Genomic DNA, 25,534 nt, shown 5'->3' with positions numbered 1-25,534 from the left:
TCAAGCCCCAATACCAGCAAATAAAATAAAATTCTAAGGTAAATGAACAGCTTAGTCCAAACTAAGACAAGTAAAGCAGGAAAATCAGAACAGTAGGCAGAGTGTACAGTAGCAACGGTCATGCACAGAATAAGAAAATGGAGGAAGTTATTTAATGTGGTAAGAAAAGAAAACGCTGGAATGGCTTAGTCCAGAGTATCTGTCTGGCATGGATGAGGTGTGAGGTCCAGATTAGGACCCTAGCACCACCAAAATAAAAAGCTAGGAGATAACTCTAAGAAAATTAACAAAACAGATTGTGTAGAAGTGAAAAATAATGTATGATGATTGGGGAATACTAAATATTGATTTAAGGAAAATTTGTAACTATATTAGAAAGATGAGAGAAAATGGTACAAGGTGTAAGAGCTGAATTCTTTTTCCATGTGATAGAGTATAAGTAATACCTAAAATTATTATTTAAAAAGATGTCAGTATATTATTCAACTACATGAAGAAGGGTAGGGCTAAAACTACTATAATTTGTCATTTATACTGTGTGACTTGTTTTTTTCTCTATTTATTTATTTTGGGGTCATGGGACTTGAACTCTGGGCATGGGCATTGTCCCTGAGTTCTTCAGCTCAAGGCTACCGCCCTACCCCTGATTCACAGCCTCACTTCCCGTTTTCTAGTGATTAATTGGAGATAAGAGTCTCAGTTCTTTAGTGCCTAGGCTGGCTTTGACCTGAGGTCCTCAGATCTTAGCCTTCTGAGTAGCTAGGATTACAGGTGTGAGCTGTGTGAGCCACCGCACCAGGCTGTTTTTGGGTGTGTGTGTGGTGGGGGTTGGGGGATTGAACCTCTGGGCCTGGGCCCTGTCCCTGAGTTGTTCAGCTCAAGGCTTCAAACCATGATCCTTAGATCTCCACTTCCTAAATAGCTAGGATTATACTGGCATGTGCCACCTAAACCTGGCGCTCACTTAGCTTCATACTACATGACTTCATGAGCAAGTTTTAAATACACATTTAAAATTAGATATTTAGCCAGATACCAGTGGTTCATGCCTATAATCTTAGCTATTGGTGGGGCTGAAATCTTAAGAATCACCGTTCTAAGCCAGTTTGGGCAAGAAACTTTTTTTTTTTAAATAGTAGGGTAACAGTATTTAACAAAGCAAAAGTAAAGGTCACCCAGAAGAATACACAGAGAGCTGGACTAGGAAAAGATGCCTGCCCTGTTGTCAAGGCTAGTTGCATTGCCCCTCCCCTCTTTCTCCTGCTCCTTTGAGAGGTGTTTGTAAGAGGGCTGGCCTGAGTCCTTACAAGACCCAAGTCTAACCCCTGTGTGGGAGAGCAGGGGAGCTGAGTTGGGCTGTGCCAGAGGACTTCTGTTTTTCCCCTCTGAGCTGCAGGAAAGTGAGAGGAGGGAACAGAATCAGTGGAAAACTGGTGTAAAAGTGCAGCAGTAGGGACCATCAGCTGCACTAGCCATTGATGACAGTGAACTAAGCAACTCAAGGGTAGGCTTGGGAGAGAGGGAAAGAGAGAAGGAACAGCTGAGACTAAGCAAAAGGAAAGGAATGTCTATATCACTTGATCTGGAAGAAATAGTTTTATTGTTAATGTTTGAAGAGTTAAACTTTTTTCTTATGAAAAATAAAGAAATAAGCCAGGCATGGTGGCTCACTCCTATAATCCTAACTACTTAGCAGATTGAGGATCACAGTTCAAAACCAGCCCAGACACTAAAGCCCATGAGACTCTATCTCCAATTAACCACTAGAAAAAAAAAAAAAGAAACTTATCTCCAGTTTGCCAGCAAAGAGTCTAAAAATGGAAAGTGGCCCAAATGGAAGGGTGCCAGCCTTGAGCAGGAAAATAAAAGAAAGACCCTAAATATTTGCTGCATAATGATAAATTCGAAATGATTGTAAAGTTGGTGATAGGGTCAAAGCCAAGTTTAGATTTATCAACATAGTATACATAGCTGAGGGCAGAATTAATGAACTAGGAGTTAGAGTGGGGCTCAAATGAGCATTTGCTGGGCAAGCAACAAGCCCAGATTTCAAACCCCAGCACCTCTCCACCTTTATGAAAATTTAATAAACTGAAAGATACTAGCATCCATTTCACAAATATCATCACCGTGTAGTCAGAAAATCAGGGAATGGTCTTTTTGTTTAACTAAGAGAACATGATAGGAGCCAAGTGGTAGAGTGCTTACCTAGCATGCACAAAATCCTGGGTTCAATTTCTTGGTACCATATGCAAGAGAACATGACAATCAGCTAATATCCTTAAAACATTAGTGAAATTAAAAAAAATTCAGCCCATTGAAACCAGTTTAGTACTTGCAAGAAATTCTAGAGGAAGTACAGTCAATTTGGGACTTCATGCATGCGAGGCAAGCACTCTAGCACTAAGCCACATTCTCAGCCCCAAAATGACTAGACAGCTATACTCTTTTTTTTTTTTTTTTTTTTTTGCCAGTTGTGGGGCTTGAACTCAGGGCCTGAGCACTGTCCTTGGACTTTTCTCAAGGCTAGAGCTCTACCACTTGAGCCATAGCACCACTTCCAGCTTTTTTTTTTCCCTATGTATGTGGTACTGAGGAATCGAACCCAGATCTTTGTGCATGCTTGGCAAGCACTCTACCACTAGGCCAAATTCCCCCTTGACTATACTCTTAATATTTACTAACTTTTTTTTCCTTTGATTGTTGGATTTGAATTCTGGCCCTGAGAGTCATCCCTGAGCTCTTCAGCCCAAAGCTACCGCCCTACCCCTTGGGCCACAGTGCCACTTCCAGTTTTCTGATTGATTGGAGATAAAAGTCTCATGTACATTACAGTGCCTGCGTTGGCTTTGAATCATGGTCCTCAGTGCTTGCCTAGCATGAATGAAGACCCCGGTTTGATTCCTTAGTACCTCATACACAGAAAAAGCTGACGTGGTGCTGTGGCTCATAAGGTAGAGTGTTAACCTTGAGGAAAGCCCAAGGACAGTTCTCAGGCCCTGAGTTTAAGCTCCAGGACTGGCCAAAAAAATCTCCAGAGCTCCAGGGTAGTATCTGGCTATCTACTGGATCTCTTTAAGAAGAGGGTTTTTTTTTGTTGTTGTTTGTTTGTTTTTCATGGGACTTGAACTCTGGGCCTGGGTGTTGTCCCTGAGCTCTTCAGCTCAAGGCTACTCCCCTACCCCTTGAGCCACAGCACCACTTCTGGTTATTAATTGTGAGATAAAAGTCTCATGGACTTTTAGTGCCTGGGCTGGCTTTGAATCGTGATCCTCAGTGTTCAGCTTCCTGAGTAGGGAGCCACATCACCTGGCTTAAGAAGTCTTTGAGATACTTCACCTTGAACTAATTCAAAGTCAAATTCATTATTCATGTAAATATGTTCCTCTTGCAGTGTTTTATCATTTTAAAATTAAGGACAGTCCTGCCATAATGGTTTCTTAAGCAGAGTTCTGCTTGAAGTTTCTTTTTTCCTCTCCTCATCTCTCACCATAATGGCCCTTAATATACTTAGTAACCATCTTTGACCTCTCCTTTGCTTGCCCAGTTCCAGTTGAAGGGGTTAAAGGCCTCCAAGTGCCAGAACAGTGTAGGAATTTTCTTGTCTCAATGTGGATTGGTTCATTGTGGGGCTAGGTGGGGAGCAGAATGTTGTAACCAAAAATGTTTTTGCTGAGATACAAAGGAATCTCTAGAATACTTTTCAAACTTTTTTTTTGGCAGTCCTGGGCTGGACCACTGGAGCCACACCCCATTTTTTTTTTTTTTTTTGTGGGTCATGGGGCTTGAACATGGCCTGGACACTGTCCTTGAACTCTTCAACTCAAGGCTACTGCCCTACCCTTAAGCCAAGCCCTACTTCCTGTTTTCTAGAGGTTAATTGGAGATAAGAGTCTCAGGTCCTTTTGTGGCTAGGCTGGCTTTGAACCTTGATCCTCAGATGTCAGCCTCCTGAGTAGCTAGGATTACAGGTGTGAGCCACAGCCCGGCTCTGGAATAATTTTCTATGGAAATAGATTCTCTTAAATTGTTATTATCAGCAACAAAACTCCTACTCAGATGATTATAATTCTGTGAGACTCAAATAATAGATTTTGTTCCTTATCTGGCACAACAGTACCATACATCATGGTTATTTTCTGGCTATTTTGTGCCTTCTAATTTTGTGTAAGTGAACAATTAATCCTGAAGAAGAAAACATTAAGTATGTTAAATGGAACTTAATTCATACTCTTCAAAATCATATTCTTGGCATAAGGCTCACATCCACAATAAATATTTTCCATCAGGTAACAGCTGTTTATAAAAATATTCATCATTGTGTTTGCTTGGCTATGAGACAAATGTAGCGAGTTCCTGGTGTGTAACACGTCTGTGTTCCATATTTGCCTTTGGCATTTGGAATAGATAATTAATTTTATTTATAGGGCATGTATGCATACATTCATTGACAAGTTCACTATTCAGCTACACTGGGCAAATAGATGCTGAGTTTCACGTTAGTCCACAAAAAATGATACCTTAAGTTTATATTAACACTCTAAACTATCTTATTAACAAAGGCAGGCTTGTACTGTGTGTATGTGAGAGTGTGTGTGTGTGTGTGTGTGTGTTGGTCGTGGGGCTTGAACTCTGGGCCTGGCTCTATCTCTAAGCTCTTCAGTTCAAGGCAAGTGCTCTACCATTTGAGCCACAGTGCAACTTCTGGTGTTTTGTTTTGGTTTTTTTTGTAAGCTTCCTGAGTAGGCAGGATTGCAGGTTTGAGCCACTGATTCCCAGCTGCTTGTACTCTTTTATACAAATGAATGTTTTTTGATAGTCCTGGGGCTTGAACTCAGGGCCTAGGCGCTGTCTGCAGCTTTCTCAAGGCTAGTTCTCTACCACTTGAGTCACAGCACCACTTCTGACTTTTTCTGTATATGTGGTACCAAGGAATCAAACCCAGGGCTTTGTACATGCAGGTCAAGCACTCTAACACTAGGCCACACTACCAGCCCACAAGAATTTTTTTGTTATTGTTAGTTGTAGAGCTTGAACTCTGGATCTAGGCAGTGTCCCTGAGCTCTTCTGCTTAAGGCTAGCACTCTACCCTCTTGAGCCACAGTGCCACTTCCAGCCTTTTCTGTTTATATGGTACTGAGGAATCAATCTCAGAGTACCTTACATGCTTGGCAAGCACTCTACCACTAAGCCATATTCACAGCTCCTAAAGCAGGCTGCCTGGGTCCAAATCCTAGTTTTCTCACTTAACTATTATTGAATTTCACGTTTCCTCAGACTTGTTCTTACCTGTGAAGTGAAGAGAATAGTTCTTAAGCAGGCTATGGTAATGGCTACAGTTTTCTTGAGATTGAAGAGCATCTTATAGACCATAAAGCTAGTCATTCTAAAGTGTACAGTTCAGTGTGTTTAGTACATTCGCAGAGTTGTACAGTTGCCATCTTTATCTCATTCCAAAAATGTTTTGAATTGCTAAACAAAATTTACTGAAGCTACAGCCTGGATGGATTACCACCCCATGCAAAGGAATGAAGAATTGGTTGAACTCTTCAAGTTCATCTACAAAAGGTTGTAGGTTATGTGATTCTTTTTATAGGAAACACCCAGAGAAGACATGTTTTTAGAGACAAAGCTGATGAACACTTGGCCAGGGGAAATGGGGATTTTACTTTTTAGGAAATAATTTGGAACTCCACTGGGTGGCACACTTTACAATCATTGACTTTATACTGAGAGCATCTCAGTTAAAAAACAAAATAAAAGCCCCTCAATGACTTAGATGGCAAAAAAAACAAAAAGCTAAATCTTAGAAGAGACTGCTTAACCCCATGACTTTGTTGTAGTCTTTCTCTGGCCTATGAACTTCCTTAGCTTCTTGTGATTCAGCCAAACACTTGAAGGATATTAGTTCTATTTTATTTGGCATTTCTAGGTACATACTGCACTACTATATTACTGGAAGTAGAACCTACATTTCAACTTTATAATTCTGAACCTCACTTGTAAGCATACATTGCTAACAAAGCGTAGAGCAGATACACAAAGCTGGCAAAGTTTTTGCTTATTCCCTATTCCAGAGCTTTCCCCCTACCAGCCTCCAGGGGATTATGGAAGACAAGTAGGTGGGTGGACTTCTGGCAGAATATGACAGTGGTTAGCTTACTGTGCCAAATGAATGTTCTAGGTCACCTTAGGCAGGTCCTGGCATCTCTGCTCTACCCAAAGTGGGTACTACCTGGCAACGAATATCATGATACCTATCTAGTAAACATGAAAGTTTCCCCATGGCTCCCTTCTGCTTCCCAGGATTTGTCCCCAACATTTGATGTAGTCCTGTAACTTAATATATTTATCTCTCCGTCAGATTGATGTATATGTATCACCATATTCATCTTCAAGGCTAGCAGAGATGGATTGAGGCCTTTCACATTGCATCTCTCCCACCTGTGTCCATGTTTATTTTTATTTTTATTTTTGCCAGTCCCAGGGCTTGAACTCAGGGCCTGAGTGCTGTCCTTGGGCTTTCTCAAGGCTAGAGCTCTACCATTTGAGCCACAGCACCATTTCTGTCTTTTTTCTATGTATGTGGTACCAAGGAATCGAACACAGGTTTTCAGGCATGCTAGGCAAGCACTCTACCACTAGGCCAAACTCCTGGCCCCTCCTTTCTCAAGGCTAGCACTCTACCACTTGAGCCATCGCACCACTTCTGGCTTTTGCTTTTCATTTTTTTTTCTTTTTCTTTTTTTTGTGTGTCAGTTATAGGACTTGAATTCTGGGCCTGGGCATTGTCCCTGAGTTCTTTAGCTGAAGGCTATGGCCCTAACCCTTGGGCCACAGCATGTCTTCCAGTTTTCTGGTGGTTAATTGGAGATAAGAGTCTCAAGGACTTTAGTGCCCAGACTGGCTTTGAACCATGATCCTCAGATCTGAGCCTCCTAAGAAGCTAGAATGAATTACTGGTGTGAGCCACCGTGCCCAGTTTACTTATGGCTTTTTCTGTGTATATGGTGCCGAGGAATTGAACCTAGGGCTTCATGCATGCTAGGCAAGCATTCTACCACTAGGCTATGTTCCTGCTCCCTTCTTTTCTTTTTGTACTGGAGCTAGGGCTTGAACTTGTCTGGATACTGTCCCTTAGTTTTACTGTCTTGAAGGCTGGTGCTCTACTGCTTAACTCATAGCTCCACTTCTGGATTTTTGATGGTCTCGTGGATATCTTTCCTGGACAGGCTTTGAACCATGATCCTCAGATCTTAACTTCCTAATTTGCTAGAATAACAGTCCTGAGCCACTTGTGCCTGGCTAGTAAAGAGTATGCACTAGTTCTTGAGGTAATAGGCCAGTAAGCCCTTTGAACTGACTTTAGCATAATGTTTTATTGCGCCCAAAGTTCCCAATCCCCCTGAAAGACCACCAGAGTCCATGACCAATGCAAGCAACCAAGAGCCGTTTATTAGCAAGCTCGTGCTTGATCCTCCGTGCCTTAGAAACCAGTAACGCTTGGAGGCCCTGAGTACAGAATTAGCACAGCTTTTATAGTACAGAATAAACAAGTTTTAGTTTTCATTCTCACAGCCTCATATTTTAGTTAACTTTTACATAGAGACATTTCATAATTTCTTATGGTTTCCCACAGAAGTTTAGTCTTAGGTATCCTTGCTAGCTGTGGGACACAGCTGCAATCCTGGAGATTACCTTTGAATGCCCTTGCTAGCTGTCTGAATAAACAACTGATGGAGCATCTTACAGTTCTCTGAGAAGAGGCAGTTAGGGGATTTCTCAGAACTTTACAAAATGGAGACTGCTTAGAAATAACTTTTTACTGAAGTTCATTAAACTGCAAAATTAATTTAGGCCTCACAGTTTCACTCTTAAGATTTCAAGATGGCTAGGATTTTTTTTTTCTTTTTTCTTTGTCTCTTTTGTCAGTCCTGGGGCTTGAACTCAGGGCCTTGGTACTGTCCTTAAGCTTTCTCAAGGCTAGTATTCTGCCACTTGAGCCACAGCACCACTTCTGGCTTTTTCTGTGTATTTGGTACCAAGTAATCAAACCCAGGACTTTGGCATGCGAGGCAAGCACTCTGTCACTAGGCCACTCTCCTGGCCCCAATGGATACGATTTCTAAATTAGGAGCCTTCAGATACCTGTTTAAAATTGACAGAGAAGGGCTGGGAGTTCAGCCTGGTAGTAGAGTGCCTGCCTAGCAGTCACAAAGACCTGGATTCAATTCCTTGGTACCACATACATAGAAAAAAGCCAGAAGTGGTGCTGAGGCTCAAGTGGTAGAGCTCTAGCCTTGAGAAAGTCCAAGGACAGTGCTCAGGCCCTGAGCTCAAGCCCAGGACTGGCAAAGAAAAAAAAAGATTGACAGAGAAGCAGGATTGAGAGTGTCCACTTTTCTGAAAAAGAAGTTTGTACAGGAGGCTGAAATAGGAGGATCACAATTTGAAGTCAGCCTGGGCAGAAAAGCCCATTAGGCTCTTATCTCCAATGAATCACGCAAAAGCCAGAAATGGAGTTGTGACTCAAGTGGAAGAGCACTAGCCTTGAGCAAAGAAGCTCAGGGACATATTCAGGCCCTGATGAGTTCAAGTACCAAAAGTGGCACTGGCAAAAAAAAATGTTTTTCTAGGCCAGTCTAGAGATGCTTACATTCCATGTGAGTATGCTACTCAGGAGTGCTGCATGATGTGAAATGAATCCTATAGCCTTAATAAATGTGATCAGCCCCATTTTTCTACAAATTACCTGTACAATGAGCAAGGTGTTGGGTTTGTAATGCTTTGAAGTCTGGTGTTTGTGAGTCACTGTTTCATGAGACCTTAACTATCATCCCATCTTTACTAGAACATTTATGATGGATTTATTTTTTTTAAGGCAGAAATAGAGCTGGATATGATGTGTACTCCTGTATGCCAGCATTCAGGAAGCTAAGGTAGAATTGGATTTGAGGCCACCTAGGCCACCTAGCCAGAGCTTGTCTCAAAAGACACAGGGGGGAAGAGCATAAGTAACTGAAAGTAAATATTTAAATGTTCCAAGATACAGTGTTTTCAATATAGCAGAGTTAGATTTTACTATAATGATACAGTGCTGTAAGAAACCTGGGGAAGGGGGTGTGGGGGGGGGAGGGAAATGGGTACCAAGACATGTGAAAGGGTATCAATGTATGTGAATTAATGCACCTTCTATCTGGCAAATACCATGTAACCCTTTTACTAATTACAATAAAAAAAATGCAAAAAAAAAAAAAAACTGGGGAACTGAATAGCCTTCCTTGTAACTTGGTAAGAAAGGAAAGTACCAGCTGAGTTATGAAGACTAATCTTGTAAAACAAAACAAAACCAAAAAGTTCATTAGTACAATGGGCAAGAACAGATTTTTTTTCCCCCCAGTCCTTAGGCTTGTATTCAGGGCCTGAGCACTATCCTTGGACTTTCTCACGGCTAAATCTCTACCAGTTGCACCACAGCACCATTTCTGGCTTTTTCTATGTGTGTGGTACCAAGGAATTGAACCTGGGTCTTCGTGCATGCTAGGTAAGCACTCTACCACTAGGCCAAACTCCTGGCCCCTACTAATGAGCATTTGTTCATTTAAAACTTGAACTTGCTGGGTGCCAGTGGCTCACGCCTGTAATCCTAGCTACTCAGGAGACTGAAATCTGAGGATCAAGGTTCAAAGCCAGCCTGGGCACTAAAGTCTCCTATCTCCAATTAACCACCACCTGAAAACTGGAAGTGGCACTATGGCTCAAGGGGTAGGGCAGTAGCCTTGATCTGAAGAGCTCAGGGACAGCGCCCAGGGCCATAGTTCAAGGCCCATGACTGACAAAAGAAGAAAAACTTGTAGCTTGGGGATAGGAGCATGGTCCAGTGATAAGAGTGCCCACCTAGCACGCACAAGGTCCTGCGTTCTTTTCCTCGGTACCACATACACAGAAAAAGCTGGAGGTAGCACTGTGTCTCAAGTGGCTGAGCACTAGCCTTGAGTAGAAAGTGTCTAAGGACAGTCCCCAGGCTCTGAGATCAAGCTCCAGGATTGGCAAGAAACAAAAAACAGAAAGCAAGCAAACAACAACAACAACAACAACAAAAACTGGCCAGTGGCTTATGCCTGTATTCCTAGCTACTCAGGAGACTGAGATCTGACGATTGTAGTTCCTAACGAATGTGAGACTCTTACCTCTTAATCACTAGAAAAATGGGAAGTGGCCTTGTGGCTCCAGTACCCTTGAGCTGAAGAGCTCAGGGACAGCGCTCAGGCCCTGAGTTCAAGTCCCATCACCCACAAAAAAACAAACACAAAAAAAACTTGTAGCTCATCCAAGCACAGGTGGCTCACACCCGTAATCCTTGCTACTCAAGAGGCTGAGATCTGAAGATGGCAATTCAGAACTAGCCTAGGAAGAAAAGTCCATGAGATTCATCTCCAGTTAACCACCAGAAAGCTGGAAACGGTGCTGTGGCTCCTGGTAGTAGAGTGCCAGCTTTGAACTAAAAAGCTTAGGGACAGTGCCCAGGCCCTGAGTTCAGTCTCCCGACCAACAACAAAACCAAAGAATTGTGATTCATGTTTATGATGCTATAATAGCTAAAGTCTTTTTTAAACGTTTCAGGGAAGTATGACTGCCATGACCGTGTTTTTCCCCTTGGATACAGCTAGACTTCGACTCCAGGGTGAGTGTTAATCATACTTCTGTTCCTTTGGTGTTGGGAGCAAATGTATTTCCCTAATAAATTTTACCTTAGGATATGTATGTTATGATTCTTCAAAGATCTCTTGTTGTCTCTTTTCACTAAATTTTAACTAGGTTAATTGGAGATAAAAGTCTCCCAGCCTTTAGCGCGTGGGCTGGCTTTGAACCTTGATCCTCAGATCTCAGCCTCCTGAGTAGCTAGAATCACAGGTGTGAGCCACCGGTGCCTGGAAATTCTAAGTTTTCGAATTGATAATTTTATATGATTCACAAAGTAAATACATATGCATATACACACATTATATCTATACATATATATTATATACATACCTATACAATCATATACACACTCATATTGTGTGTGTATATATATATTAAGTATAGGGAAAACTCACTGTAGTCGGCCTCTGTCTTCCATTGACTGAACATTGACTTGGCATTGTTTCTATGGTATTATCAATGCTGGGGAAGATTTCTTAATTTGGATAGCTTTCAGAATGTGCAGCAGTGCTTACCTGTAGTCCTAGCTACATGGGAGGCTGAGCTAGGAGGATAGTTTGAGCCCTAGAGATTTGAGGTAGATTAATTAATATGATGAGAAGATATTGAGACCATGTCTCTTGGGAAGGTCTGAGAGATGATGGGAGGGAGAGACATAGAAAAAGTCAGAGGGGGAAGGAGGGCTAGAGGAAACAGGGAGAGAAAACAGAACAAAAGAAAAAAGAACACAAGGTGTTAGCTTAAAGTCCATTGTAGTGTAGGAATAAACTGAGACTGTGTGGGGTCAGCTTTTCCTAGTTTCCTGAGAATTGAGCATATAATGTTCTTAAGTTCTCCCTTATTTATACAAAAAAAGTATATTATATGGGAATTTGAACAGAGAGATACAGAGAAACCATATTTTGAGAAGTTGAATTGGGAGTCTTTATTAGAAAGCCAGCTACTAAAGTGGACTCGTGTCCCAAAGAATCCAAAGAATGGCTAATACAAAGCTTATAAAGGCAAAAACACAAGTCAAATGTCACGTGATGTAGGGACTAGCAAAGAATGTTTTACAGAAGCAAAGAAGCTATGTGGAGATAACTGGAGTCAAGGGCCCATTATCTAGGGGGAACAGTCAAGGACATCCAAGGGCAAGTATTTTGGAGCAAGACTTTCCTGGAGCCTTGCGATTCAAAGACTGTCCTATATCACCCCAATAGTTCTGGGGAAGTCCTTTTTATCTATTAAGATACCAAGATGGTGGTAAGGACAAAATGGCCTTACTTAGGTCCAGTCTCTATATTTCATTCCCCACTGGTTTTATGTACATGAAATCAAATAATTGATTCTTCAATGAGAGGACCATGAGTTTAAGATTAAGATTATTTTGAAACAACTGAGATTATTTACAAACAACTGAGATTATTTACAAAACAACTGAGAAAACATGGACCTGGTTAACCTGGTTAGACCCCAGAGAAGTAGAATAAAGGGCCCTATTACTGTAGATAGCAGAGTTGCTACCCATGGGGACCAGTAAGACAATTTTTGGAGCCAATTCTGGGAATTTGCCAAACTTTGTGCCTGGTACTACTTTTGCCCAGAAGTGGCAAAAAAAAAAAAAAAAAAATGAGATGCTGAGATGGGTGCAGTGGATCACATCTGTAATCCTAGCTACTCAGGAGGCTGAGATCTAAGGATCATGGTTCAAAGCCAGCAGGGCCACTAAAGACCATGAGACTCTTTATCTCCAATTAATCACCAGAAAACCAGAAGTGGAGTTGTGGCTCAAGGGGTAGGGACACAGCCCTGAGCTGAAGAACTCAGGGACAGTCCAGGCCCAGAGTTCAAGCTTCACGACTGACCAAAAGAAAAAAAAATAAAAGAATGAGATGTTGATTGTACCAATCTTGACCCATTTAAACCATAGCTAACTTCCCTACCTTTACTAATAAGTTCTCTTATTTACTTATTTAGCTAATAGTGGGGCTTAAGCACTGTCCTTGGGTTTTTTCAAGGGTAGAGCCCTACCACTTGAGCTATAGCACCACTTCCAACTTTTCTATGTATGTGGTACCAAGGAATTGAACCCAGGTCTTGGTGCATGCTAAGCAAGCACTCTTATCACTAGGCCAAGCTCCCAGCCCAGAGGAGGTGGTATTTTTGTACAAGGGAGAGGTTTCGGCTGCCTCCCCTGGGGGACAATTACATGCCAGGGTTGAAAGCATCATTAGCAATTCATTTTGAAATAGATTATTGATGTATATTTAGAGGCATAGGTTTATGTTTTAAACAAGAAACAGGAAGAAAGAAACCTTATCTTGGCATGACAGTGAGGTTGAATCAAGAGTCTTTATTAAGTGGCGGGGGGGGAAATGGGTACCAAGACATGTGAAAGGGTATCAATGTATGTGAATTAATGCACCTTCTATCTGGCAAATATCATGTAACCCTTTTACTAATTACAATAAAAAAAGAGTCTTTATTAAAAAGCTGGCAACTGCAAGTGGACTCATATCCCAAAGAATTTACAGTATGGAATGCAGTTATTACAGAGTTTCCAAAGGCAAAAACTACATCCAGGCAGATGTCATATGGGATGGAGACTAATGAAGCTCTTTAGGGAGAGCAGTGGGGTGAGTCTAGGGCCAATAATCTAGAGGAAACAAACTAGGACAACCAAGGGCAGTATTCTCCTGAGCCAGACTTCCCTAGAGTTTAACAACTCATGACACATCTTCATTTCAAACACTGTCCTATATCACCTCCCGAGGTCTTGGAAAGTCCACATCTATTAAGCATTTGGGATGGAGGTGAGGACAATATGGCATTACTTAGATCCAGTATCCCTATTTTGTATGCTGCTCTATACCTTATTGTAAAGTCACTGTGTAGATTTGATACTTTTCAAGTCAGTATGTTAGTATCTTCTTTTTTTTTTTTGCCAGTCCTGGGGACTGAACTCAGGGCCTGAACACTGTCTTTGGGCCTTTTTTCCCCTCAGGGCTAGTGCTCTACTACTTGAGCCACACCACTACTTCCAGTTTTTTCTATGTATGTGTTACCGAGGAACTGAACCCGGGTCTCCATGCATGCTACTCTACCACTAGGCCAAACTCCTGGCCCCTTACTCATGTCTTATAGCTGTGGTGGGATCCATGGTGTGGACTCTTATCAGTTGTTTCTCTTTCCCCTATTACCTTTCCTCTGTTTTTACTTTTTTATTTTTAGAAATTTGATTTAAGAATAGGTTTGTTTAGGGGGCCAGGAGTTTGGCCTAGTGGTTAAAGTGCCTGCCTAGCATGCACAAAGACCAGGGTTTGATTCCTCGGTACCACATACATAGAAAAAAAGCTAGACATGGTGCTGTGTCTCAAGTGGTAGAGCTCTAGCCTTGAGAAAGACCAAGGACCGTGCTCAGGCCCTGAGCTCAAGCCCCAGGACTGGCAAAAAAAAAAAAAAAGTGGAGAACTCTACTGTTATATAGGAATGTAATCAATGAGATATAGAGAGCTACATTTTGAGAAGTCGAATGGGGAGTCTTTATTAGAAAGCCAACAACTGCAAGCAGACTCATGTCCCCCCAAAACTTATAATATCAAATGTGTTTATTACAAAGCTTATAAAGGCAAAAATCCCATCAAGGCAGAGGTCACATGGTATGGGGCCTAGCAAAGTATGTGTTAAAGTGGCAAAGCAAGCTATCTAAAGGGAGTCAATCCGGAGTCATCAAGAGCCAGTTACCTAAGCAGACAATCAAGGGCAAGTATTCTGGAGCAAAACTTTGGTTTTGCAATCCAAAACACATCTGCAATCCAAAGAATATCACCTTCGTAGTGTTTAACAGTACATAACACAGCTGTAGTGCAAAGAAAGTCCTATATCACCTCTAGAGTTCTTGGAACTGGGTAAAACAAATCCCTATCATCTATTAAGATGACAGGATGGCAGTGAGACAAGATGGTATTATTTAGGTCAAGTATCCATATTTCACTACAGAATATTAGAAATAACTATCAGTTTCTGCTTTACTATGGGAACTAGCATGTGAATAAAAATGTTTTTCTTTTTTTCTTTCTTTTACCAGTTCTGGGGCTTGAACTCAGGGCCAGGGCACTGTCCTTGGACACTTTTAGCTCAAGGCTAGTGCTCTGCCACTTGAGCCATAGCACACTTCTAGTTTTTTTTCTGTGTACGTGGTACTGAGGAATGGAATCCAGGGCTTCATGCATGTTAGGTGAGCACTCTATTACTATGCCGCACTTCCAGCCAATAAAAATGTTTTTGTTGTTGTTTTTTTGTTTTGTTTTGTTTTGTGCATCATGGAGCTTGAACTCTGGACCTGGGCACTATCCCTGAGCTCAAGGCTACCACCCTATCTCTGGGCCTAGGCCATGTCCCCGAGCTTTTCAGCTCAAGGCTACTACCCTAGCCCTACTCCTGGAGTCACAGCCCCTCTTCCTGTTTCCTAGTGGTTAAGTGGAAATAAGAGTCAACTTCTTTGGTATCGGGGCTGGCTTTGAACCTCCATCCTCAGATCTCAGCCTCCTGAGTATCTAGGATTACAGGCATGAACCACCACACTCCGCTATAAAAAAAGTTTTTGTTTTTGTTTTTGTTTGTGTGTGTGTGTGTGTGTGTGTGTGTGTGTGTGTGTGTGTGTGTTTGGCCAGTTCTGGGGTTTGGGCTCAGGGTCTTATCATTGTCCTTGGGTTTTCTCAAGGCTAGAGCTCTACCACTTGAGCCACAGCACCACTTCTGGCTTTTTCTATGTATATGGCACCTAGGAATTGAACCCACGTCTTTGTGCATGCTAGGCAAGCACTGTACCATTAGGCCAAACTCCCAGCCCTATAAAAATGTTTTCTAAGTAATGGATGAAATCCGAGGAATCTCCATTTGGGAATTTAGCAAATTATTACACAGAAGCATCTCGGGTGATCTAGGGAATCTCAAAGAATACAGTAAAAGACTACTCAGGTGAGGGACGTGGCATTTCAGTGAAACTTGCTGATGCTGGAGATGATAAGAATGCTTAAAAGTGAAAACATGCTCTTTATTGTTTTAGTTGATGAGAAAAGAAAGTCCAAAACTACACACATGGTTCTCCTGGAGATCATTAAAGAAGAAGGCCTGTAAGTGCATCTCATTATCTCATTCTTTTTTTTTTTTGGGGGGGGGGGTGGGTCGTGAGACTTGAACCCTGGTAGTGGGGACTGGGCACTGTCCCTGAGCTCTTCAGGTCAGCACTACAGCCCTACCCTTTAAGCCACAGTGCCACATCCGGTTTTCTGGTGATTAATTGGAGATAAGAGTCTTATGGATTTTTTTTTTTAGTGCCTGGACTGGCTTTGAATCTCCATCCTCAGATTTCAGCCTCCTGAGTAGCTAGAATTATAGGCCTGAGCCACCACCGCTCCTGGCTTATGTCTCATTCTTTTTTTTTTTTTTTTGCCAGTCCTGGGCTTGTGCTCAGGGCCTGAGCACTGTCCCTGGATTTTCTCAAGGCTAGGGCTTGTCTCATTCTTTTTTTTTTTTGCCAGTCCTGGGCTTGAGCTCAGGGCCTGAGCACTGTCCTTGGACTTTCTCAAGGCTAGAGCTCTACCACTTGAGACTCAGCACCACTTCCGGCTTTTTTCTATGTATGTGGTACCGAGGAATCGAACCCGGGTTTTCATGCATGCTAGGCAAGCACTTTAACCACTAGGCCAAACTCCCGGCCTCGTTCTTAAAACTATGTTAGAGCAGGGCTGAGAGTTTGGCCTAGTGGTAGAGTGCTTGCCTAGCATGCACGAAGGCCTGGGTTTGATTCCTTGGTACCATGTATATTGAAAACCTGGAAGTGGTGCTATAGCTCAAGTGGTAGAGTACTAGCCTTGAAGAAAGCCCAGAGAAGTGCTCAGGCCCTGAGTTTAGTCCCCAGGACTGGCCAAAAACAACCACAACCACAACAAAAAGCTATGTTAGAGAAACTTGTTAGATTCCTGCACCCCTGACCTCTAAATCCTCTCTCAGTTCTCATAGCCTTACAATGTTGTGTTGGTCATTTCATTCTCTGTGTTTGTGTGTGTGTGTGTGTGTGTGTGTGTGTATGTACATGGACACATGGGCACTGGTACTGGGGCTTATATCAGGGCCTCAACCTCTCAGGTTTTTTTTTTTTTTTTTTGTCAGTACTAGTACTAGGGTTTGAACTTAGGGTATGGCATGCTCATTGTCTTTTTTTACTCAAAACTGATACTCTTCTCCTTAAACCACATCTCCTCTTCTGACTTTTGGCTGGTTAATTAAAGATAAGAATGTTACAGACTTTTCCTTCCTTCCTTCTTTTTTTGTCAGTTATGGGGCTTGAACTCAGGGCCTGGGTGTTGCCCCTGAACTCTTTCCCTCAAGACTAGTGCTCTACCACTTTGAGCCACAGTGCCCACTTCTGAGGTTTTTATTTTTGCTTGTTTGTTTTGAGTCATAGGGCTTGAACTAGACCTTAGTGCTGTCTTTGAGCTCTTCAGCTCAAGGCTACCACCTTACCCCTAGGCCTGGATGTTGTCTCTGAGCTCTTCAGCTCAAGGCTGGATGTTGTCTCCGAGGGTAGGCTATCTCCCTACCCTTGAGCCAAGCCCCACTTCCCATTTTCTAGAGGTTAATTGGAGATAAGGGTCTCTGGTCCTTTTGTGCCCACTCTGGCTTTGACCCTTGATCCTTAAATCTCAGCCTCCTGAGTAGCCCTGCTTTTTTTTTTTTTCCTGCCAATTCTGAGATTTTGCTTAGGGTCTGAGCACTGTCCTTGGGCTTTCTCCAGACTAGAGCTCTACCACTTGAGCCGCAGTACCACTTCCAGCTTTTTTACTGAGGAATTGAACCAGGTCTTCATGCATGCTGGGCAAGCACTCTACCACTAGGCCAAACTCCTGGCCTGCCCCTTCTGGTTTTTGAGTGGTTTATCGGCATTAAGGGTCTCATGGACTTTCTTGCCTGGGTTGGCTTCCAACCACGATCCTCAGATCTCAGCCTTCAAGTAGCCAGGATTACAGGCATCAGCCACCAGCACTCTCAAATTTGCTTCATGTTTCTTCATATTAGATTAAGGTCATACATTCTTGGACAGAATAATGAAAGAACTGGTACAGTGGTATACATCTATAGTCCTAGCTACTCTAGACAGTAAGGCAGAAAGTCTTAGGCAAGTTCTGGGCCAGCCTGGAACATTTAATGAGATCTCATCTCTTAAAAAAAAAAAAAAAAAAAAAAAACGGGGCCGGGAGTTTGGCCTAGTGGTTAAAGTGCTTGCCTAGCATGTACGAAGACCCGGGTTCGATTCCATGGTACCACATACATAGAAAAAGAAGCCGGAAGTGGTGCTGAGGCTCAAGTGGTAGAGCTCTAGCCTCCTTGAGAAAGTCCAAGGACAGTGCTCAGGCCCTGAGCTCAAGCCCAAGACTGGCAAAAAAAAAAAAAAAAAAAAAAAAAAAAAATCCTGGTATCCTGGTAGCTCATGCCTGTAATTCTGGCTAGTTGGGAGAATCAGAGTGCAAGACCAGCCTGAGCAAAAAGTTACTAAGTCATCATCTCAACCAATTAGCTCTGTGTGACAGCCTTTGGCTTTGATCCCAGGTATTCTGGAAGACATAGGTAGGAGGCTCTCTGACAGAGACTGGCCACAGGCTAAAATGCCAAGACCCTTCCTGAAAACTAATATAAAACATGAAGGGCTAGAGGCTTAGCTCAAGTGGTAGAGCACCTGCTAGCAAGCCCAAATCCCTTCTTAGCTCAAGCCCTAGTGCCACCCCAAAATAATACTAATGCATAGACAGTGTCTTCTTCTCAAGGTGTCCTGTCCGTCATCATATAAAGTCCGTTTGGTTTCCATTGGTTACTTAGGATTTCCTCCATGTGCTTCAATCACATAGTTACAAAAAAAAATCTCTACGTTTTTCTCTAAATCTATCATGGAGACATAAATGGAGATTGTTCATCTACTAGTACAGACTCAGATACTCCTCTTTTTTAGTGGTTTGCAATCAAATGGTTACCTACTTTACTCACATTGTCTCAAATTTGACTGGAAGGAGGCCCTTCTCTTCAGTTTTGTGTCTTTCTGACATGCCCCATCATTTTTTGGGGGGAGGGCACTTATTTTCTGTAATTAGTTCATTTTAAATCTTTGACCTGGCTGGCCAGGCACTGTGCCACATATCTACAGTCTCAGCTATTCATGAGGCTGAGGCAGGAGGATTGCTCAAGTGCAAGAGTTTGAGACCATCCTGTACAACATAGCCAGATCCTGTCTCAAAAAGAAAGGAATGGAAAAAAGAGAAAGAAAAGAAGGAATGAAGAAATGCTAATGAAGGATGATCATTAAATCAATTTAGGAAAAAAATTATCTTTTTTTCCCCCCCAGTCCTGGTGACTGAACTCAGAGCCTGAACACTGTCCTTGGCTTTTCCCAAGGCTAATACTCTACCACTAGAGCCATAGCACCAGGTCCAACTTTTCTCTCTATGTATGTGATACCTAGGAAATGAACCTGGGTCTTCGTGCATGCTAGGCAAGCACTACCACTAGGCCAAACTCCTGGCCTCACAACCTCACAAACTATATTGTGTGTGTGTGTGTGTGTGTGTGTGTGTGTGTGTAGTAGGTTAGAAATATCTCAGGCAGTAGAACTTCTACTGGTGCTTTAATTCCTTAAAAATATGGAACACTTCATGAATTTGTGTATCATCCTTGTGCAGGATCCATGCTAATCTTCTCTGTATCGTTCCAATTTTAGTATGTGTGCTGCTGAAGTGAGCACAGAAACTTTTGTTTTAAGACCTCTCTGGCAAAAATAATGTGAAGGATACCATACAATAATGAGATTGTCTTTAGTTTTACATACTAATGTTACTAAGGTCAGTTAGTGGAGGAAATCCATGAATAATTGTTATCTTTGTCTTCTTTCCCTCTATCCTGAATGCAAGGAAGGATTTCTTGATTTGGACATCTTCTCAACGTGGTGTGTGTATGACCCGGAGTCCCTTACATTGTAGGAGTGAGCCTGAGCCTGTGCTGAGTGCAGGTCAGCCTTTCCTAGGATGTCTCTGGCAGTTCTAAATGACTTTTGTCCGTGACCTTTACTTTGCCTCTTGTGTTTTTTCTCCAGCCTGGCACCATATCGAGGGTGGTTTCCAGTTATTTCCAGTCTCTGCTGCTCCAATTTTGTCTATTTCTACACTTTTAATAGCCTCAAAGCAGTCTGGTCCAAAGACCAACGTTCTACTACTGGAAAAGATCTGGTAGTTGGATTCGTTGCAGGTAACAAGGTTTTCTGGCCATAAAATGTTTTTGTATTTTAATATTGATCTGGTGATTCATTTATCCTCCAGAAGATTATTTTGGCACAGAGTAATGATATAGAGACAATAGTCAGCTAGCATAACAGCATATGCCTGTGTTCTTGCCTTTGTGTAAGTGAGTTCCAAGAGAGCTAGAAGGAAGATCCTGTCTCTAAAGAGCAACAAAGAAGCAAAACAAAAAACACCTTAGTTTTCTGATTTGGGTAGGGGTGATTTGAACTCAGGGCTCACACTTGCTATATACATACTCTACCACTTAAGCTACACCATTATTCTCCTCCCTCCTTCCCCCCCCCCGCAGTACTAGGGCTCGAACTCAGGGCCTGGGCACCGTGTCTTAGCTTTTTCTGCTCAAGGCTGGTACTCTACTACTTAAGCCACAGCTCCACTTTGAGGTTTTTGTTGGTTTGTCTGTTTTTTCATTGTGATTAATTGGAGAGGCTGGGCTGGCTCTGAACCATAATCTTCAGCTCTCAGCCTTCTGAGTAGTTAGGATTACAGCTATAAGCCCTGGGTACTGGCTGCATTGATTGTTTTCCAGATAGGATCTTCCTTTAGGCCAAGGCCTGCCTGGACTGTGACTCTCCTAGTGGTGCTGCCCTAAATTGCATGGATGACTACCACTGCACTTTGGCCACTGTGCTTCCCACTGTGCTTGGGATAACAGGTGCCAGCCCCTGTGTTCATCCATTGGTCAAGATGGACTCTTGTACCTGGGCTGTCTCTGAACTGTAGTTCCCCCAGTCTCTGCCTTCCACATAGCTAGAATTGCAGGCTTGAGCCCATTGTGCCTTGCTGTGGCTTCTTCTTTTTCTTCTTTTTTTATTTTTTAAGTGTGGGAGAAACACACAAAATTATCATCTTAACCATTTTAAGTATAAGTTAGTGTGTTAGGCATATTCACACTGTTATGAAACATGTCTTCAGAACTTTTCATCGTGCAAGCTGTACTCTGTACCCCTTAAATAAAGTTCTCTTCTCTTCTCTCTGCTCCTTACTAACCACCATTCTACTGCAACAGGTACTTGAAGTGCTTTTTTTGAAAAGCATTGACTCCTTTTTTTTTTTTTTGATTGTGAGACTTGAACTCTGGCCTGGGCCTGGGCACTGTCCCTACGCTCCTTAGCTCAAGGCTACCACCTTACCCCTTGAGCCACAGCCCTACTTCTAGTTTTCTGGTGGTTAATTGGAGGTATGAGTTTCATGGACTTTAGTGCCTGGGCTGGTTTTGAACCATAATCCTTAAGATCTCTGGCTCCTGAGTAGCTAGGATTACATGCATGAGCCACCATGCCTGGCTGTATTGACTCTTTCCTTGGGCCTAGGAATTAACTAAAAGCAGAGTAAAGAATTAGCATCCCAGCCTCCACTGTACTTGTGTCCTTGGCGTTGCACTGTACACACCTGCAGTCACTCTGCAATGGTCCTGAAATCCAGGACAGAGCTCCTCCTGCCAGGCAGCAGTGACTCACTGTGACAAGTCCCTTCTGAAGGACAAGAGGGATGGATAAAAACTTCTATCTCTGCAGACACAGCTCCCTCTGCTGGGTAGTAGTGACTCATTGTACCACACACACGGTTGCCAACTGGCCTGCCTGCTGGTGACCACTGCTGTGACTGGAACTATTTAACATCAGGAATTCCACTCTCCCTCTGTCCCTCAATTCATCCTCTCATTTTAACCTAAAGCAACTGTCTTTGTGGGGGTAGAGGAGGGCTTCAAATATACTGTATACTGTATACTTTCACTTTTCCTACAGCATGCCAGTTCAGTGTTAATTACATCTTTCTCTATTAATTAAATCTCCTTTCTCAACCTTTGCCATTACTGATCTCTTCATGTGGCATATTGGTGCAAGTGCCCTGACATTACATATGAAACTAGGAGTTTTGGCTTGGGGCCTAACTTTCTGTCTTAAATAATTTGACTATTTTAAACCTGGGTGTCAGTGATTATGTCTTTATCCTAGCTACTCAGGAAGCTAAGGATCTGAGGCTCATGGTTTAAAGCAGCTCTGGCAGGAAAGCCCATAAAACTCTAATCTCTAACAACCAAGGCTGTTAGAACACCAATCTTGGGCACAAACACTAAGGAACAGCTTTCAGGCTGCAGTACCAGAGGGTGGGGCTTGAACTCAGGGCCTGAATGCTGCCCCTAAGCTCTTTAGCTCAAGGCTAGCGCTCTACCGCTTGAGCCATAGTGCCACTTCTGGTTTTCTGATGAGTAATTGGAGATAAGAATCTCATAGACTTCGGTGCCTGAGCTGTCTTTAACCATGATCCTCATATGTCAGCCTCCTGAGTAGCTAGGATTACAGGTATGAGCCACCGGCACTCAGCTAATATTTGTTTTTTGAATAATTTTTTTCATTTTATTTTTTTACCGGCACTCAGCTAATATTTGTTTTTTGAATAATTTTTTTCATTTTATTTTTTTAATTAGTACATAAAAAATTGCATGTATTAATGAAGTAATGTAGCCATTCTATTTGGGACAAGATGATTTTTCATTGTGGTTTCTATTTGCATTTCCCTGGTGATTAGACACAAATGTTTGATAAAGAGACTGTTACAATAAAACAACAAATAGTCTTCACAGTTATTAGGAGAAAATAGACTGTTAAATTAAAAGTGAATGCCTAGGGCTTAGTGCTAAGAGTTCTTACCTAGCATACATAAAGCCCTTGGTTTGATTCCTCAGTACCATCTAAACAGAAAAAGTTAGATATAGTGCTGTGGCTCAAATGGTAGAATGTTAGCCTTGAACAAAAGAAGCTCTGGCTTGGGGAAGAAGAAGTCTAGTAGAGGTGAAAATGAGGGAAGGGTTAACACTGTCCCCAAAGAAATGTGCTCATAACCTTACCTATGTAACTGTAACCGTGCTGTGTATCACCTTTACAATAAGACTTTTTAAAATAAAAATAAATTGTAAATATATATGTGAAAAAAAAAAAGCTCAGGAACAGTGCCCAGCTCTGAGTTCAAGCCCCAGGACTGGCAAACAATAACAACAACAACAACAACAATTATTCTGGTGGTTAATTAGAGATGAGTCTTACTAGAGCCGGGTGAGGTGGATCACACCTATAATCCTAGCTACTCAGGAGGCTGGGATCTGAAGATTGAGGTTCAAAACCAGCCAGAGCACTAAAAGACCCATGAGACTCTCAGTTAACCACTAGAAAACCAGAAGTGGCACTGTGGCTCAAGGGGTAGGATGGTAGCTGAAGAGCTCAGGGACAACACCCAGGCCAAGGGATAGGGCAATCCATCCATTCCCAGATGGCAATATCATCACAGCAGAGACCCTATATTAAATAATTTTATAAAGCCCAGCTTAGTGGCTTACATCTATATTCCTAGTTACTCAGGAGCTTGAGATCTGAGGATTGCAGTTTGGAGAAAGCCTACCCAAATATCCAGCAAAAAGCTAGAAATAGAGTTATAGCCCTAGTGATAAAGTCCTAGCCTTAGGATAACAACCAAGGACAGAGCCCAGTCCCTAAGTTCAAGTCCCAGGGGGGAAAAAAAGAACTTTACAAGATTTTTTTTTAAAGATTTTGTTTTGTTTAGTTGGTAATGGGTCTTGAACTCAGGGCCTGGGTGCTGTCCCAGAGCTTTTTTGTTCAAGGCTAATACTGTACCACTTTGACTACAGCTCCACTTCTATTTTTTCGGTTGTTAATTGGAGATATGAGTCTCACAGACCTTTCCTGCCTAGGCTGGCTTTGAACTGCAATCCTTAGATCTCAGCCTCCTGGATAGATAGGATTACAGGCATGAGCCACCATAGCCCAGCTAAGATTTTACGATTTTGAGATTTTTCTGATTAGAAGTTCTCTTTCTAGTGGCAGAGAATTCCATGGAAATTACTTTTATGAGTTTTTAAATCTCTTTCCATACTAGTTGTTTTGTTTTGCCAGTCCTGGGGCTTGAACTCAGGGCCTGGGCACTGTCCCTTAGCTTCTTTTGCTCAAGGCTAGCATTCTACCACTTGAGCCACAGTACAACTTCCAGCTTTCCCAGTTTATGTGGTACTGAGGAATAAAACCCAGGGTTTCATGATGCTAGGTAAGCACTGTACTATATTAAGCTACATTGCCAGCCCTCCATAACTTTTTATATCTTAGTACGCACACATTCTTATAATAGAACAATGTTTTCCTCATCCTTCTATGAGCATTTGTTGCGTTACCAATGACTTGTGTTATCTCCAAGGAAAACTAGGAACAGCCTTATTGTTACTCAAATTCTGCTTGATATTTGGAAATTTATTATTTATTGTATTTTCACAGAAGAAACAAAAGCCTATAGTACCCTGGGGAATAATTTGAGAATAGAATCTTAAATATAACTTAAATGAAGATATTTGCAAATTTTACCAATAACTGTTTGACAATTATCACTGCTGTGATTATTCAGTCCCAGGACCAATCAAAAAATTAAAATTAAAATTAAAAAAAAAAAAAAAAGCTGGGGCGGTGGTTCACGCCTGTAATCCTAGCTACTCAGGAAGATGAGACCTGAGGATCAATGTTCAAAGCTGGCCTGGGCACAAAAGGATCTGAGACTCTTATCTCCAGTTAACCTCTAGAAAACAGGAAGTGGGGCTTGGCTCAAGGGTAGGTAGCCTAGAGCTAAAGAGCTCAGGGACAGCGCCCAGGCTGAGTTCAAGCCCTATGACCAAAAAAAAAAATCTTTCCTGCCTGGGATAGCTGTAAGCCACTGTTCTCAGGTCTCATCCTCCTGAGGAGTTACCTTCCTTTTGCAACTATGTACACAAATGAAGACATTGAATTTGAGTCTTTTTGCTATTTCCTCTGGTTTGTTTTTGCCTGAACTGTTTTCTCAATCCAGTGTTTTGTGGATCCTTTGTCTGTTTGGGTTTAAAGGCTTTTTGGTGGATGATTTTTCTCCCTTAGGACTGTTCCCCTTTTTTTGTCCAGAACAGGGTTAGAACCAGATAGTTCCATATGTTTGTTTGCTGAGTTTGTTCTTTGGTTAACACATATTTTTTTCTGTTTTTCTTTTTTTGGCAGTCATGGGACTTAAACTCTGGGCCTGGGTGTTGTCCCTAAGCTCTTCAGCTCAAGGTCACTGCCCTACTCCTTGAGCCATAGCACCACTTCCAATTTTCTAGTGATTAATTGGAGATAAGAGTCTTAGGTCCTTTTGTGCACAGGCTGGCTTTGAACCATGATCCTCAGATCTCAGTCTCCTAAGTAGCTAGGATTATAGGCGAGAGCCACCACGCTTGCCAACGCGTATTTTGAAGTATATACCATTTGTCAGGCACATTGTTATAGTGGTGTATGGTATTTTTGTTAATTGTTTCAGGATGGATGGGGAACATTTTACTCTCTCCAGATGGTGTGAAATTGGGACTGAGCATTTTCCCTGAAGACCCTGGCCCATTGTGTTTTTCTTACCTGAGGCCGCCTCAGGGGCCCAAATCCATCTTTGTAAGGGTCACCATGAGCATGCAGCTGCTTCCAGTTGCTTTTTTGTGTGTC

General features: G+C 42.2%; 1 protein-coding gene and 1 non-coding gene across 2 annotated transcripts in view; one reads left to right on the top strand and one right to left on the bottom strand.

Annotated features, from left to right (window-relative positions):
- The window catches only part of Slc25a17 (solute carrier family 25 member 17), a 45,478-nt gene that overhangs the window by 8,198 nt on the left and 11,746 nt on the right, over positions 1 to 25,534 (top strand). Inside the window, exons 2-4 of the mRNA XM_090328784.1 lie at positions 10,624 to 10,684; positions 15,755 to 15,821; positions 19,829 to 19,980. Of these exons, the coding sequence (XP_090184910.1) occupies positions 10,624 to 10,684; positions 15,755 to 15,821; positions 19,829 to 19,980 (280 nt within the window). The remainder of the gene's footprint in view (positions 1 to 10,623; positions 10,685 to 15,754; positions 15,822 to 19,828; positions 19,981 to 25,534) is intronic.
- On the bottom strand, positions 19,374 to 19,480 carry LOC150067594 (U6 spliceosomal RNA). Its single transcript, XR_016534684.1, has one exon. It is a non-coding gene; the product is annotated as a U6 spliceosomal RNA (small nuclear RNA).

The sequence above is a fragment of the Megascapheus bottae genome, chromosome 2, assembly GCF_031878675.1.
Source record: "Megascapheus bottae isolate mThoBot1 chromosome 2, mThoBot2.hap1, whole genome shotgun sequence".
Lineage (NCBI taxonomy): Eukaryota > Metazoa > Chordata > Mammalia > Rodentia > Geomyidae > Megascapheus > Megascapheus bottae.
This window is presented reverse-complemented; position numbering and strand designations above follow the sequence as displayed.